Here is a 12,290-nt window from a genome sequence, read left to right on the forward strand (position 1 = left end):
GAACGTGGCAGGCGAGGTGCTGGGTCAGTCCCACCATCACCCATGTGTCACAGGGGGCCGACGGGAGCTCTTTAAAATTTTTTGCCAAAACTTTCTGGAGCTCAGTGGAAATCAATAGAGGTCCCGTTGCAATAAGGCTCAGGAGGGCGAATGCAGAAACAGCGATGGGCAGTTGAGCAGCCCCGTTCCTGGCGAGCTTGTGAATCCCCATTTGCCGGGCTGGGCTCTGCTTGCACAGCTTTTGTGTGGAGCAGGCAAGAGGGAGCAGGGCTGGAGCTGTGGCTTAGGTCCCTTGCTTGCACAGCTAGCGCCCAGGGAGTTATGGTTTGCCATTAGATACCATGGGGAAAAGAAAAAAGAATTTAAGGGGGTGTCTGTGTGTGCGCATGCTTTAGAGCTAGGAGTACAGTTGTTTCGCTTTCTGGGGGGAAAGATGTTTACTTGAGTTTATTCTTTGAAGGAAACTCCCTGTCTTCAGCTTACGCTCTTTTCAAATGTAGTCTTCCTTGAGCTTGATGAACCTTTTTTAATGACTCTTCTGACTTTTATTTGCTCACCTATAATTAATTTCAAAATGTGTGGGAATCACTGGAGGATTTCTGAGACACACTTTGGAAATAATAGTAAATAACAGAGTCCTTTGGAGACCTTATGATTTCTCCCTCCAGTTTTGTTTCTTCCAAGGCAGCCTCCAGCCAGCCTTGTTTCCATTCACAGTGGAGCTGTATGGAGCATCTGAAGCCTGGCAAAGCCCAGCACCTCCCCCTTTTCTCCTCTCCTTCCCTTCTTGAAAAGAGACAGCCCTGGGTTTAAAAGTTGATTTTTAGCTTTGATGGTGCGTATGTGCTATATGAATGCTAAGCAGCCTTTACAATGCATCCTAGTGATGCCCCCCGGAAGGCAGGCGCGGGCTGTGAGGTTTCCCTGGCTTCCCGTCATTCCTACAGCTTCAGTGCAGTTTGATACGGGCATGTTTTATTTACGAGCAAGCTCTGGAGGGAATATAGCCGTGTTACGGGCTGAGGGACCGAGTGGGCTCAGCCAGTGACACTTGTAAATCTGACACATTTGGAGCTATTTTCTACTGTGGAGGAGAGGTATTTTCCCTAACCATGGTGTGGGCTGGCAAAGGAGGAGGCTCCCGAGAGGTGGCAGGCACCTGGCACGGATGTGTCCTGCCTGGATGGTGGGTGTAGTTTTGCCTCCCAGGGCAATGTCATCTTTCCTGGCCTCCAGCCCATCCTTTCAGGGGAGTGTGAGTAGCAGCGCAGCAAAGCCGAGGAGGAGGTCTCTCTTACCTGCTGCCTGGCCAGAGCTGAAGCCACTGGGGCTGGGGTGCTGCTGTGGCATCGTTGGAAGCTGCACCGATGGAGCAAGAGCCAGAAAAGTGGTCAGCAAGAAAACACTTGCATGAATTCAGCATCTTCTCCTCCATTTATATTTAGCCTCCCAAGTTCCCCCCATGCTGCATTAACACATCAAATCCCCCAGCTTTTAGGACACCCATCTGGCAGTATGGGCAGCATTTCCCTCCAGATCGGAAGAGGGCTGGAGGTTTTTAGCTCTGCAAAAACACATGATCTGGCTTTGTTCCCTTTTTCAAACCAATCTTTTCCTTCTGGATGAGGTGGCACATCCTTCCGACACCCATGCAGCTGGGGATGCTGGTATGTATTTTCGCAGCCTAATAGAAGGCTGCAAGCTGCCACAAGGCTAGAGGAAGAGGGCACCCGGGCTCCCCGGGTTATTTTCAGCCTCCCTACCCTCTTTCCATGCTCTGGCTGATAACCAGAGATAAGGGAGGAAGCCACAGGCAGCAGCTGTGGTCACCTGTGGTTTTTGCACCACGTTTGCGAGCGATAAGTTGTGCTCTTGCAAAGGGGACCAACTGATAAAACCTGGCAGGGCGGGCAGGAGGCCGAGTCACACCAGAAATGCCATGCTGCTGCCCAGCCCACCACCAGCCTTGCCTCTCTTCCCGCTGGGATGGGGCTGGGGAGACACCCTACTGCTCGCCAGGGCTCCCTGGGCAGAGAGCTGCTGAGGCGGGTGTGTGCCAGCGACAGGGCGCCCAGAGGAGGTTGAATCCCGTAGGAGGTGAGGTGCTGTGAAGCCTCCCTTCTGATGGCCACAGGTGAGATGGGTGTGCGTGCTCCCCCTGCGCTCGCTTCCGTAGCGTCCTTGGATGTGCCAGATGTGCCTCCCTCGAACAAAGCCCAACCTCTTCATGTCCCAGCTCTACTAACACTCCTAGTAGAGACTTTTTTTGCGGGGTGGAGTAACTTATTTTGCTCTTATTACTTTTTGACATTAGAAATTCTACCAATGCTCCTACTATTGACTCTTTTTTGGGGGGTGGAGTAGCTTCTTTTGCTCTTATTTTTTGATGTTAGAAATTCGTGTATGTTCTGCCCCAGACAGAAATCTTTCAAGCCATACCTGTGTGGGATAAAGAGTAAGACAGAGGAAAGGGAAACAGCAAAAACCCCTTCCACCTGCAAACCCGGCACAGTGCCCGAGCACAGAGGGAGCTGGTGCAGGCGCAGGGTGCTGAGCACTGGAGGCGGGAGAAGCATCAGAGGACGTGGGCAAACTACCCAGGAACAGGCGTCCCGCAGCCAGACAGGGGAATCCCGGGATTAAGTGCAGGTGTTCAAAGCTACCGAGCTGCTGTGGGAGCTCGGCGGGGCGGCGAAGGTGGGCAGGAGACACCAGGAGGTAGAGCATCTTTTGTGGAGCGGCTCGGAAGCCTTTCAAGGGGTGTAGCTGATGATCTGATGACCTCTCAGGTGGTCCTGTGGGAAGGTGCGAGACTCCTGCGGGGACCGAGGAGACCTTTGTGGAGCTGGGAGGGCACTGCCCACCTCTTCCCTTCGGAAAGCCCCTGGCGCCGGGCGGCCCGTGGGGAAGGGGTTCCGCTGGCCTGTGGGGACCCCTAGCGTGAGCTCTGCCTTCGCACAGGTCGCTTCGGTGGCACGTCTGTAGGGCTGGGGGCGACCTGGGGTCTAGGGGAAAGGGCTGCGTGGCTCTTCTCTTGCCCCCGCTGTGAAACGGGCTCTAGGCGTGCCCCAGGCAGGTGACACGGCTGTGTCCCGGCTGCTAACGCTCCGCCGCTCTCGGCCGGGCTCCCCCCGCCGGTTTACACACTGAGCCGTGCCCCAGACCCTCCTGCAACCCTTGCAGAGGTGGCCCGTAACTCCGCCTGTGCACCAGCCCTGCAGCCCTTACACCAGCGGGCACCCACCTTGAACCCGCAGGAGTGGAGTGGACACAACTGTCCGTCCGTCCCACAGCACCAGAAGAAATGATGGGAGCCAACAGCTCCGCGTCCTGGGGCTGTCCGAGCCCCAGCGCCGTGTCTACAGGGCACTCTCCCCTCCTGGCCCGTCCCCAGGTGCCCAGCTGCTGGACTGGGGGGGCTGGGCATCAGCGGCCTGGCCAGCCTGCTGCCCTCTGCGCAGTCCTCACGGCTCTCCTCCCCTGCTGCCCACTCGTTGGTTTTCCTTGGGTGGTTTCCAGCTGGCGGCTGGAGCAGGAAGGTCTCTGTGTGGGTACACCAGTGTCTTCCACTGGGCATCAGGGACCCACCAGCCACAGGGGATGCCTGTTCCCAGAAATGGCTGTGGCAGCTCCCACTAGTGCCTCGGGAGATTGCAACCAAGTCGTTTTGCAAGAAAGCTTGCAAGACAGCTAGCGATGTAGCCAGAAAATCATGACATGCTTTTTCACGTGCACATGGCTTTGTGCAACTCACTTTCTCTTGCTTCTCTTTGCTCTCTAAAATGCATCTTCCTTCCTTTTTTCACTCCCCTCCTCCTCCTCCTTTGTCATTTTCCTGTAGCTGGTTACTGACATGGGATGGTGTCAACTTTCCCCTCCTTTCTTTGCCACCTGGGGGGAGTGCAACCATTTTCCATTCTTCTGTTTCACCTCTTTTCCACTGCTCTAGCTCCGAAACTAAGGATGATTAAGGCACTCGCTCAGTCTCCCTTTGGCCAGGTTTTCCTTGAGGCTTCTTTGCGATTTACTTTGGGGAAATATGCATCCAGCAGGCAGCTGGTTTTGAAGACCAGAAGTCACCTGAGTCTTCTGTAGCCTTGGGTCTGTGGGGTCTTCAGTGCTAGGGGAGGGGAAAGGATGGAGTCAAAATGTCCATGGACAGTGAGGGTCTCCTGAGCAGGGGGTTGTATTTACATATAACCTTTTCCCTGAATAAAATATTGCCAAAGGGATTTTTTTCCCTGTTCTGCAAATGAAAGTTTTCATAGAGTCTCAGCCAAAGGTTATTGCCATGAGGTGGTTTTTAAATGGGGAGGGAAGACTCATATGCAGAGTTTTTTGGGGGAGTTGGTCTCTCTTTTAAACAACAAGTTATTTTTTTCTAAATCACATTTTCCTAAACTTTTCCCCAAGATACTATTTATGCAGTTCTTAAAAAAAAATATGGTTAGTGACAATGTTCATCAAGCAAAACTGCATCCCAGTGAAAGTGAAAACCAGAGTATTTTGATACTGACTCTTGACTGAATAGTTTGAAAATTCTTTTTTAAAAAAAGCTTTGCTCCAAACTCCGTGACAGGCTGGTTTTTCTGTCTGCCTTTCCCCCTTCCCCAGCCGGCTGTGTGTCGGAGCCGACGGCAGCGCACCAAGAACCAGGGCAGAAGGCGGCTGCTCTAAACAGGATTTAATAACGGGGCAGGAGGAGGTGCAACGGCACGTGGTGGGAACTCGGCTTCCCGAGAGGCCCCGCTGTGGCCATGCCTCCCTTTGGTGGAAACCCAGGCTTTATCAAGAGCTGGAAGGACCAGCTGCCGGCTCTCTCTGGGGACAAGCAGCCATGGGACTGAGGTGCGGGATGAGGAGCACCAAGTGCCAGCTGCTGGTGACCAGCCTCTGCGTCATGGTGAGCAGGCAGGTTTGGGGGGGGATCTCTGCAGAATCGTGGTGAACTGCTGCCTTTCCCAGCCCCGCTTGCAGAGGGTCAGGTTTTCCCACGTTGTTTTTCGCGGGTGGAGGGCAAGCAAAGCCAACTGCCCGAGATATCATTGCATGCTGGGCGGTTATCGCTGGCTGCCAGCATCGCCCCCCTGCTGCTGATAGACTTCTGGTTTCTCAGGGCTCTCACGCTGATGCAGCTCTTTCACAACCCAGTGGCCGCCTGAAAGGAGAAAAGAAAGGCTGCGGCGGCAGAGCGGGTGGTTTTCAGCAAAAAGATGGTTGCTCCCATCTACTGGAGCAAAAGAGGGAGGAGGGACCTGCTGCAGCCACGCTTGTTGCTGCGGGGGTGGTCGGCGGCAGGTGGGATCAGTGAGGACGTGAAACCACACGGCTTCGACAGAAGCATACAGCAGAGCCTGTGGATCTGCACTGCAAAGTGAAAGCAATGCTAGGGATCCTTTTTGCTGGCTTTTGAAGCAAATTCAAGGGGAGCTTCTTGGCACCTGATGGTAGAGCCAAGGTGAAATGGTGGAAACTGGGGAATGCTTCTCCTGGATGGTTTCAAGTTGTACGCGCTTGTTGCCTTTTGACTTTACCAAAACTTGCAAGCTTAAAAAATAATAATAATCTGTATTTAGTTCAAAGAGGGTTGGTGGCTTGGAAAGAGTGTAATTAAAAGGTAACCCCTTATTCTGAGCTGCAGGTGAAACTTACAGTTTGTCCAAATTTCAACATTTCAAGACCATTGGCTGTAGTGGCTGTCGGTTGTTCTCTCTTCCAAATAAAAATATACGTTGTTTGGAGGAAATCAAAGGAGGATTGGTACCAAATATCTTTAGAGGAGGTGTTAAGGCACAGCTGCTGTGGGTGGCTAGAATCACGTTATTGCTGTTGGGAGGATTTTAGACTGATGTTTCTCAGAAATCAGAGCTAACTGGTGTTACACAGCATTTTGCTGGGTGTGGGTCGAGATACGCAGTAATGGGCAGCATGAAGGATCTGTAGTTGCCACAAATTAGGTTACTTATAAGGAGAAAATGCTCCAGTTTGGATGTATTTAGCCTCCAAAACTGTAAGTCTCCAGCAAAAGTTATTAGAAAATGTCATGAAGTGGGGATTATGTTGACACCAGACTGTCACATTTAACACAGGGATAGCTGCCTTGTGTTTCCATATTGTAAAGGCATAAAATAATGAAACCTTACCTTAGGAGCTAGGAGTGGCCTCACATCTTGTATTTTCTGGGTTCATTACACTGGAGCTGCAGCTGTTTTTAACTGTCCCGCTCGCTGTTGGTGCCTCTGTCCCAGCTCTGCCACCGGCCATGCTGCAGGGAGCCCTGCCCTAGAGCCAGGTGCTCTCGGGAATGTTCCCACTCCACCGCCTGGACTAGCTCTGGGCAGCACGGAGGGTGGCGTGTCGGTAGTCATCCCATGCCTTAGGCATACCAGTGCTCTCAGGGATGGGGCAGAAACACGGGTGGCCCAGCAGCATGTTGCGGAGACAGAAGCCAGCACGAATTACTTAAGGGTAGTACAAGACTCAGCTCTTTGCACTCCACAATAGGAAACACAGCCAACAGCCGGCAATGGGACTAGCCTTGCAAAGCGCAAAGCAGACAACATCGTCCCTGCCCAAAACCACTACTGAAGTGGGCTGCACTCGTAACTGCACGTGTGTACTCTGCAGAGTGGGGGTGGGGCTGCATGGGTGTGCTGCATCATGTTTCCTTCACATGGTAGGAATTTCATCCACGGACATCGGCCAAGAGACCATGGGCTGCGTGGTGTCACGTGCGCTCATTATGGAAGGGAGAAAAAGATCCTTAGTATAGTTAAGTGTATGGGGTTTGTCCCTTCATTTGTGTTTTGGGGTGCATGCAGTGGTCTTCAGATGATCATGCTCTGTGCATGTGTGTGGGGCTCAGGAGTACCCACACACACCTCAAAGCTCTGTGTGTGCTCTGCAGGAGCTGCTGCCTGGTAAATCCCTTCCTAAAACGCTTCTTTTCCAGCTGCTGGGGTTGTCCGTCGCCACGCTGAGCACAGTCACCCACTACGGGCTCCATTTCACCATCATCAGCGACATCTCCCTGGACAGTAACTCCTACAGGGCCATCCACCATGCAGGTACGTCATGGGCACAGCCCAGTGAGACCTTTGGTGAACCCAGGAGCTGCACAATCCCCTAAAGCAACTGAAAAAAATGCAGAGGTAATGCAGGAGGAGGCAGGGTCTGGTTTTTGGAGGATGGATTAGGACTAACAGTCCCACGGGCACTTTATTTCTGTATCAGATCCACGCGCCTGGCACCGAAGGGTGCTGTGGGAGCACTGGGTGCTCAGGCACTGCTGTGTTCATTCCTGTCCCTCTGTTCGCTGTCTCTCCATCCTTTCCCTGCGCTGTGGTGACAGCTCAGGGGGGCGCAGCCGCAGACAGACCTAACAGTACCGTGGGGCTGGCTGGGCCCTGGGAGCGTGGGGAGAGGGACATTTACAGGAGTTGAAGAAGAGCACAAAAATTGAGGCTGGGGGGAAAAATGTGTGGAAATACCTGGGTCTGGAGGAAATGTAGGGGTTTTTTCCCTACACAAGGAAGAAATATAAACTGAGTTTCAGGTACAAAGCTAGAGCAAAGAGATGAGAACAGCCCAGCTACTAAAATACTCTGCTTGCCTCTGCTGCACATGCCCCTGCTGCTTCTCCTGAGTATTCTCTGGACTTAAACACTCTCATACCCCTGTCTAAATCCTGGTTCTGAATTTCAATTGAACAAGGCAGATGTAAAAGCCACGTTAGTCCAAAGCTCGGGTGCAGCCCTGCCCCTTTCCTGCACACCCCAGGGGTTCTATAGACTGGCCCTTTGCGAAGCCCTGCAGGCTCTCCGGTGGCAGCTGCCCCTCCAGCGATGCTCCCACTTTGTTTGCTCGCCAGCGTTTACCCTGCACAGCTGGCCCCGAGCGAGGGCTGCAAGGCCCTTGGCAGTGCTGTGGTCCCTGAGCCCTGCCCCAGGGTGCTGGCTGTGGCCCTGCCTCAGCCAGGAGGAAACCAGAGGGCAAGTGTTGCACCAGATTAGCAGCGCACAAAGTCGCGATAGGGGCCGTGGGACAGCTGCCGCGCATCAGCTCCCCCCCCACACACCCCAACGCTGGGAGATCCTTATCAGACTGCTGCAATAATTGACAGCTTACGGTCTGCCAGGTGGACTGTCACCCTTTTTGAGTGCTTTGCTCTGCTGGAGCCGTGGGAACCACTCAGAGGTTTACAGCCAAGCATACACAGAGGGGGAGTAATGAATAAATTATAAACCAATTTCAGTTCTGCAACCTGGCCTTCTTGGACCAGCTCCCCAAAATGCACTTTTTGGTCCCAGTCTGGGTGAAAACATCAGACCAGGCCTCTGTTAGCCCTGAAGTCTTGGTGTCTGACCACAGCTCCCATGTCCAACTTCCTTCCAGCTTTCTACGTTGGGATCTGCCTCAGCATGACCCTGATCCTCGCCGCCCTGCTGAGCTCAGCCGCCACGGTGCGGGAGTCGCAGTGCCTCACCGCCATGGTGCGTATCGGGAGGGACTGGCCCGGAGGGGCTTTTTGTAGCCTTGGGCTGGCACCCTGAAAATGTGGTGCTGGGGAGCCCAGGAGCATGCATGCCTGGGGAAGGACATCCTGTTGCTCCACCCGGTGCTGCAAGGGGACATTTTTGTAAGAGGCATGACCTTACAGAGTTCCTCCAGCTGAGGATTGCATCCTCCTGTACCTTGTTTCTTTTGCCAAGGTGCTGTGTATGCAGCTTTTGGAGCAGGGTCAGGGGGAGATAGGTACTTATCTGCCAGAGCAATTGCAGTGATAACTCCCAGCGTATTTCTTTTTCTTACCAAGTCAACATGCAGTTTGTGTGGGGAAACCTTAGCAGTGTGAGGTTGAGTCCCACATTGTTCCTCTGACTTGTGACAGTAAAGTTAGCTCCCCTCCTTCCCGTCTCACTGCAAACGTGCACCATGGTGGTGGTGCGAGGCATACAAAGCACGGCAGCAGGCACAGGGGCTTTGGCCGTCACCCTCCAAGAAGGAGGTGGAGGGGAGCCACAAGAGCTGAGATGCCACCTGCCTCCGACCCGACCCCTGCAATGCAGCACCTGCTTGGGCCCAGGCCATGCCAGCATCAGCAAACTGGACCGTGAGCTCAGCTCCATTTAAAACCGCTGCCTGCACCCAGGGTCCGGATGGTGCTGTGCTGGAGGGACAGGTGGAAAGCACCGCTCCCTGGGGGGTCACCCCCACTGTGCGAGGGGCAGGAGTTCACAGGTAGGGTGCTGCTGTGCTTAGCAGAAGATAATTGCATTGCTGTTGTACATAAACTAGCTTTAAAGAGATTAATCTATACGATTAGAGAAAATGTTATGATGGCAGAAATGAGAAGCTGACACCTTAACACTTAGTGCAAGGCAGCAACTGAAGTTAACGTCTTCACCTTGTCGGTACAGTCTTCCTCTTTCTGAGATGCTCCGAGGGGCCCGAGTGAGATGGTTCGCCTGGGTACCACTAGCAGAGAACCGGGAATTCCCCCCTCGTTTCCTGAAGGATCCTTTAACGTCTGCCTGCAGCTTCTGCACCCGCGGCAGACGGGACGAGGGGGCTGGTGCGGAGCGGCCCGGCCCGGCTGCCGGCACTCAAGGCCGGACCCCGCGGGAACCCCTGCGCTGCCCGGGCGCGGGCCGTGCCGCTGGGCGACAGAGGCTGGTAACGTTCCAGCCGCTTCCTGAAGGGATGGTTGAAGAACATCCCAGCGGGCTGCAGAGCTGCCGTTCTCCTCCGAGGGGCCCCCGCTGCTGCCCTCCCCCCCTCCCCCTGCCGGGGGCTCCCCCAGCCCCCATCGGCGCCCCCAGCCCCTTGGGGGTCGGCTGGCACAGCCCGGCTCTGCCCACCAAAGGACCCTCCGGCCGGCAGAAACGCCAGGCGGGCTGCCCCCCCGCCGTGGCTGCCAGCCTGCCCTGCGCGCTCGCCAGCCACGGCGCGGGACCCCGGGGGCGCTGGCGGAGGCGCTGCCCCGGCACCGGGGGCGGGGCGGCTCCCGCGCGCTGCGCCCCCTGCTGGGCGGGGCCGGGGGCCGGGGGCAGGGCCGGGGGGCGGGGCCGCGGCAGCTCTACCCGTGCCAGGGGCGGCTCCTCCTCCGCCCTTCCCCGCCCGCGGCCGGCCCGGCAGCGCTCCGCCGCTGGGGGGCGCCGTGCTGCCTGCGCTGCCTGCTGCTGCCCTCTGCTGCCCTCCGCCTACTGCTGCCCTCTGCCTACTGCTGTCTGCTGCTGCCTGCTCCCTGCCTGCTGCTGCCCTCTGACTGCTTTCCACTGCCTGCTGCTTTCCACTGCCTGCTGCCTGTCCCCTGCCTGCTGCCTGCTCGCTGACCTCTGCCCACTGCGTGCCCCACCAGGCTGTGGCACTCCGCCCCAGGAGGTCCAGGGGAAATGTGCTGGGTAAGGCAGCTGCCACCGTAACCGCTGCGGGGCTGGCGGCCTTCAGAAATTAACGGGGAAGCCCTGGGAAATACCCAGGAGCTGGTCACCAGCAACCACCTTCTCTGCTCCTCTTCGTTCAAGCAGCTCATCATCTTTAGTGGCACAGGGGAGCTTTGCTTGCTCCTGTAAGTTGTCCCTGCTTTATAACCGTCAGTATCTTACAGCAAGGGCCAGCCCGCTGCTTGTTGTCCCACCAGTTCCTACCCCCTCCCAAGGCTTTTATTTAATTTCTGATCTGCAAGCAAGAGGTCCAGGCAGGGAGAGCCAGCCCCTGATGGCTGTAGTTGCAGTGTAGTTGCGATGTAGGTGCAGGAGTGGGGCTCAGCCCTGTGGGGCTCTGGAACTTGTGGCTGTCGCATCCCACCCTGCTGATCCTCACTGGGCTGTAGCTTGCAGCAACCGGCCCCCCCAGCTTGTGGCTTTTTTCCTACTCGTTAATAGAGAGGATTTTTCACTTTCTCCCACTATTGATTTTAAAGGACTTTTCCTCTCCTGCAAAGCATGTGTCTTGTTTAGAAGATCATTTAATTCACTATTTAATCAAAGAGGGAACACACCAGAGTATTGGTGCCTGACATCTGTGGCTGTATAGGAAACCAGGCCACGCTCGAGGGATGTCTGCATTGATGTGGCTAATCCACCGCAATGACCCTTGGTAAACCAGCTACCCTGGGGAGAAGCTAGCCGGGATGCAGACAGGCTTAGAGAAGCATTGCCCTGGTCACTGACCTGTTTGGTGGATCCCATCTCCTTCTTGTCTCTTGGTTTCCCTAGTGGCTTTTTTTTTTGGTTGGGTTGTTGTTGGGTTTTTTGGTCTATTGAAATTGTAAATGCTCACCCTGCCTGGCTATCTGGAGTTTTGTGTATACAGAGGAGCGATCTCAGTCTTTGCAGGCCTTACTGGTGCTGTCCTGATAATGATAGTGGGTGCACAGTGGTTAGAAACCAGAACAGGTCAGATTGGTTAAAGCACTTGTATCTCAGGAGCCTGTCGCGTTGCTGCACTTGTTACCAGCATTACCAACGAGACAGACGCCGCTGTGCATCCACTGATGCTTGCGAGGAGGCTGTTTTCTAGAGAGTAACTGAGACCTTAAGGATAAAAAAAATATGTTCTAAAATCCTGGACTATTATCCCCAAAGCTCCTCTTAAACAGGGAGAGTAGTGGCAGGTTTATTGACTGTCCTCCAGTCCTGGCACACGCTGCTTTTTGGTAATCCGCAGTCTGTCACGCAGTCAGTCCTGAATGTAAACATCCTGCAGCTCTCGCAGCTGCAGAAGGCCGTGTTGCTGTTGAAGGGGAGGAGAAGGAAGGAAAACTGCAGTTGCTGGTACTGCTTGTGCAAAGGAAGGACTGGCTCTGGTGGGGTTTAAGGTACCGTGTACTGTTATTGGGTCAGATGGAGGGAGGGGAGGGGGGAAAAAGTGAGGAGCAACATGTCGACCAGAATATCACAGCTGAAATTCTTACACTTGAACGCTCCAGACTAAAAAACACTCATGTAGGGCAAAATTTATATTCAGGATGGAGCAGCTGTTCCAAGCACTGCTTGCAAACAATTTCTGTGGTAAAAAAGTCTTAGTGAATGCCTGATATAACCCAGTTTTTCACCGAGTGGTGTGCCAGTGGGGCCAGCACATAGCACAGGCTGTTTGCTTTACTGCTCCCAGGTGTGTCATGGTAGGCAGGTGTGTAGAGGGTCCTTAATAACATGGCAGCGCACTTCAGCATCCTGCTTTTGCAATGAATCCGTCTCTGGTAGCACTCCTGAGCGAGGCATCCAGTGGTTCCCGAGGAGCAGGCGGGCAGGGCCAATGTGCGCAGCTGGAGCGGGGGATGGATT

General features: G+C 54.6%; 1 protein-coding gene across 4 annotated transcripts in view; it reads left to right on the top strand.

Annotated features, from left to right (window-relative positions):
- The first annotated feature begins 1,852 nt into the window (after positions 1–1,852).
- The window catches only part of TSPAN32 (tetraspanin 32), a 36,760-nt gene continuing 26,322 nt past the window's right edge, over positions 1,853–12,290 (top strand). The window contains exons 1-4 of one of the 4 annotated variants that reach the window (XR_008734192.1): positions 1,853–2,134; positions 4,615–4,903; positions 6,953–7,067; positions 8,395–8,492. Coding sequence is in view for 3 of the 4 variants with exons in the window: in XM_055722521.1 (XP_055578496.1) it covers positions 4,838–4,903; positions 6,953–7,067; positions 8,395–8,492 (279 nt within the window). In the remaining variant the exon portion in view is untranslated. Of the gene's footprint in view, positions 2,135–2,417; positions 4,904–6,952; positions 7,068–8,394; positions 8,493–12,290 lie in introns of all 4 variants that reach the window. The other 3 variants (XM_055722521.1, XM_055722519.1, XM_014279896.3) reach the window with 3 other exon arrangements.

This window comes from Falco cherrug, chromosome 10 (genome assembly GCF_023634085.1).
Source record: "Falco cherrug isolate bFalChe1 chromosome 10, bFalChe1.pri, whole genome shotgun sequence".
NCBI classification, from domain to species: Eukaryota; Metazoa; Chordata; class Aves; order Falconiformes; family Falconidae; genus Falco; species Falco cherrug.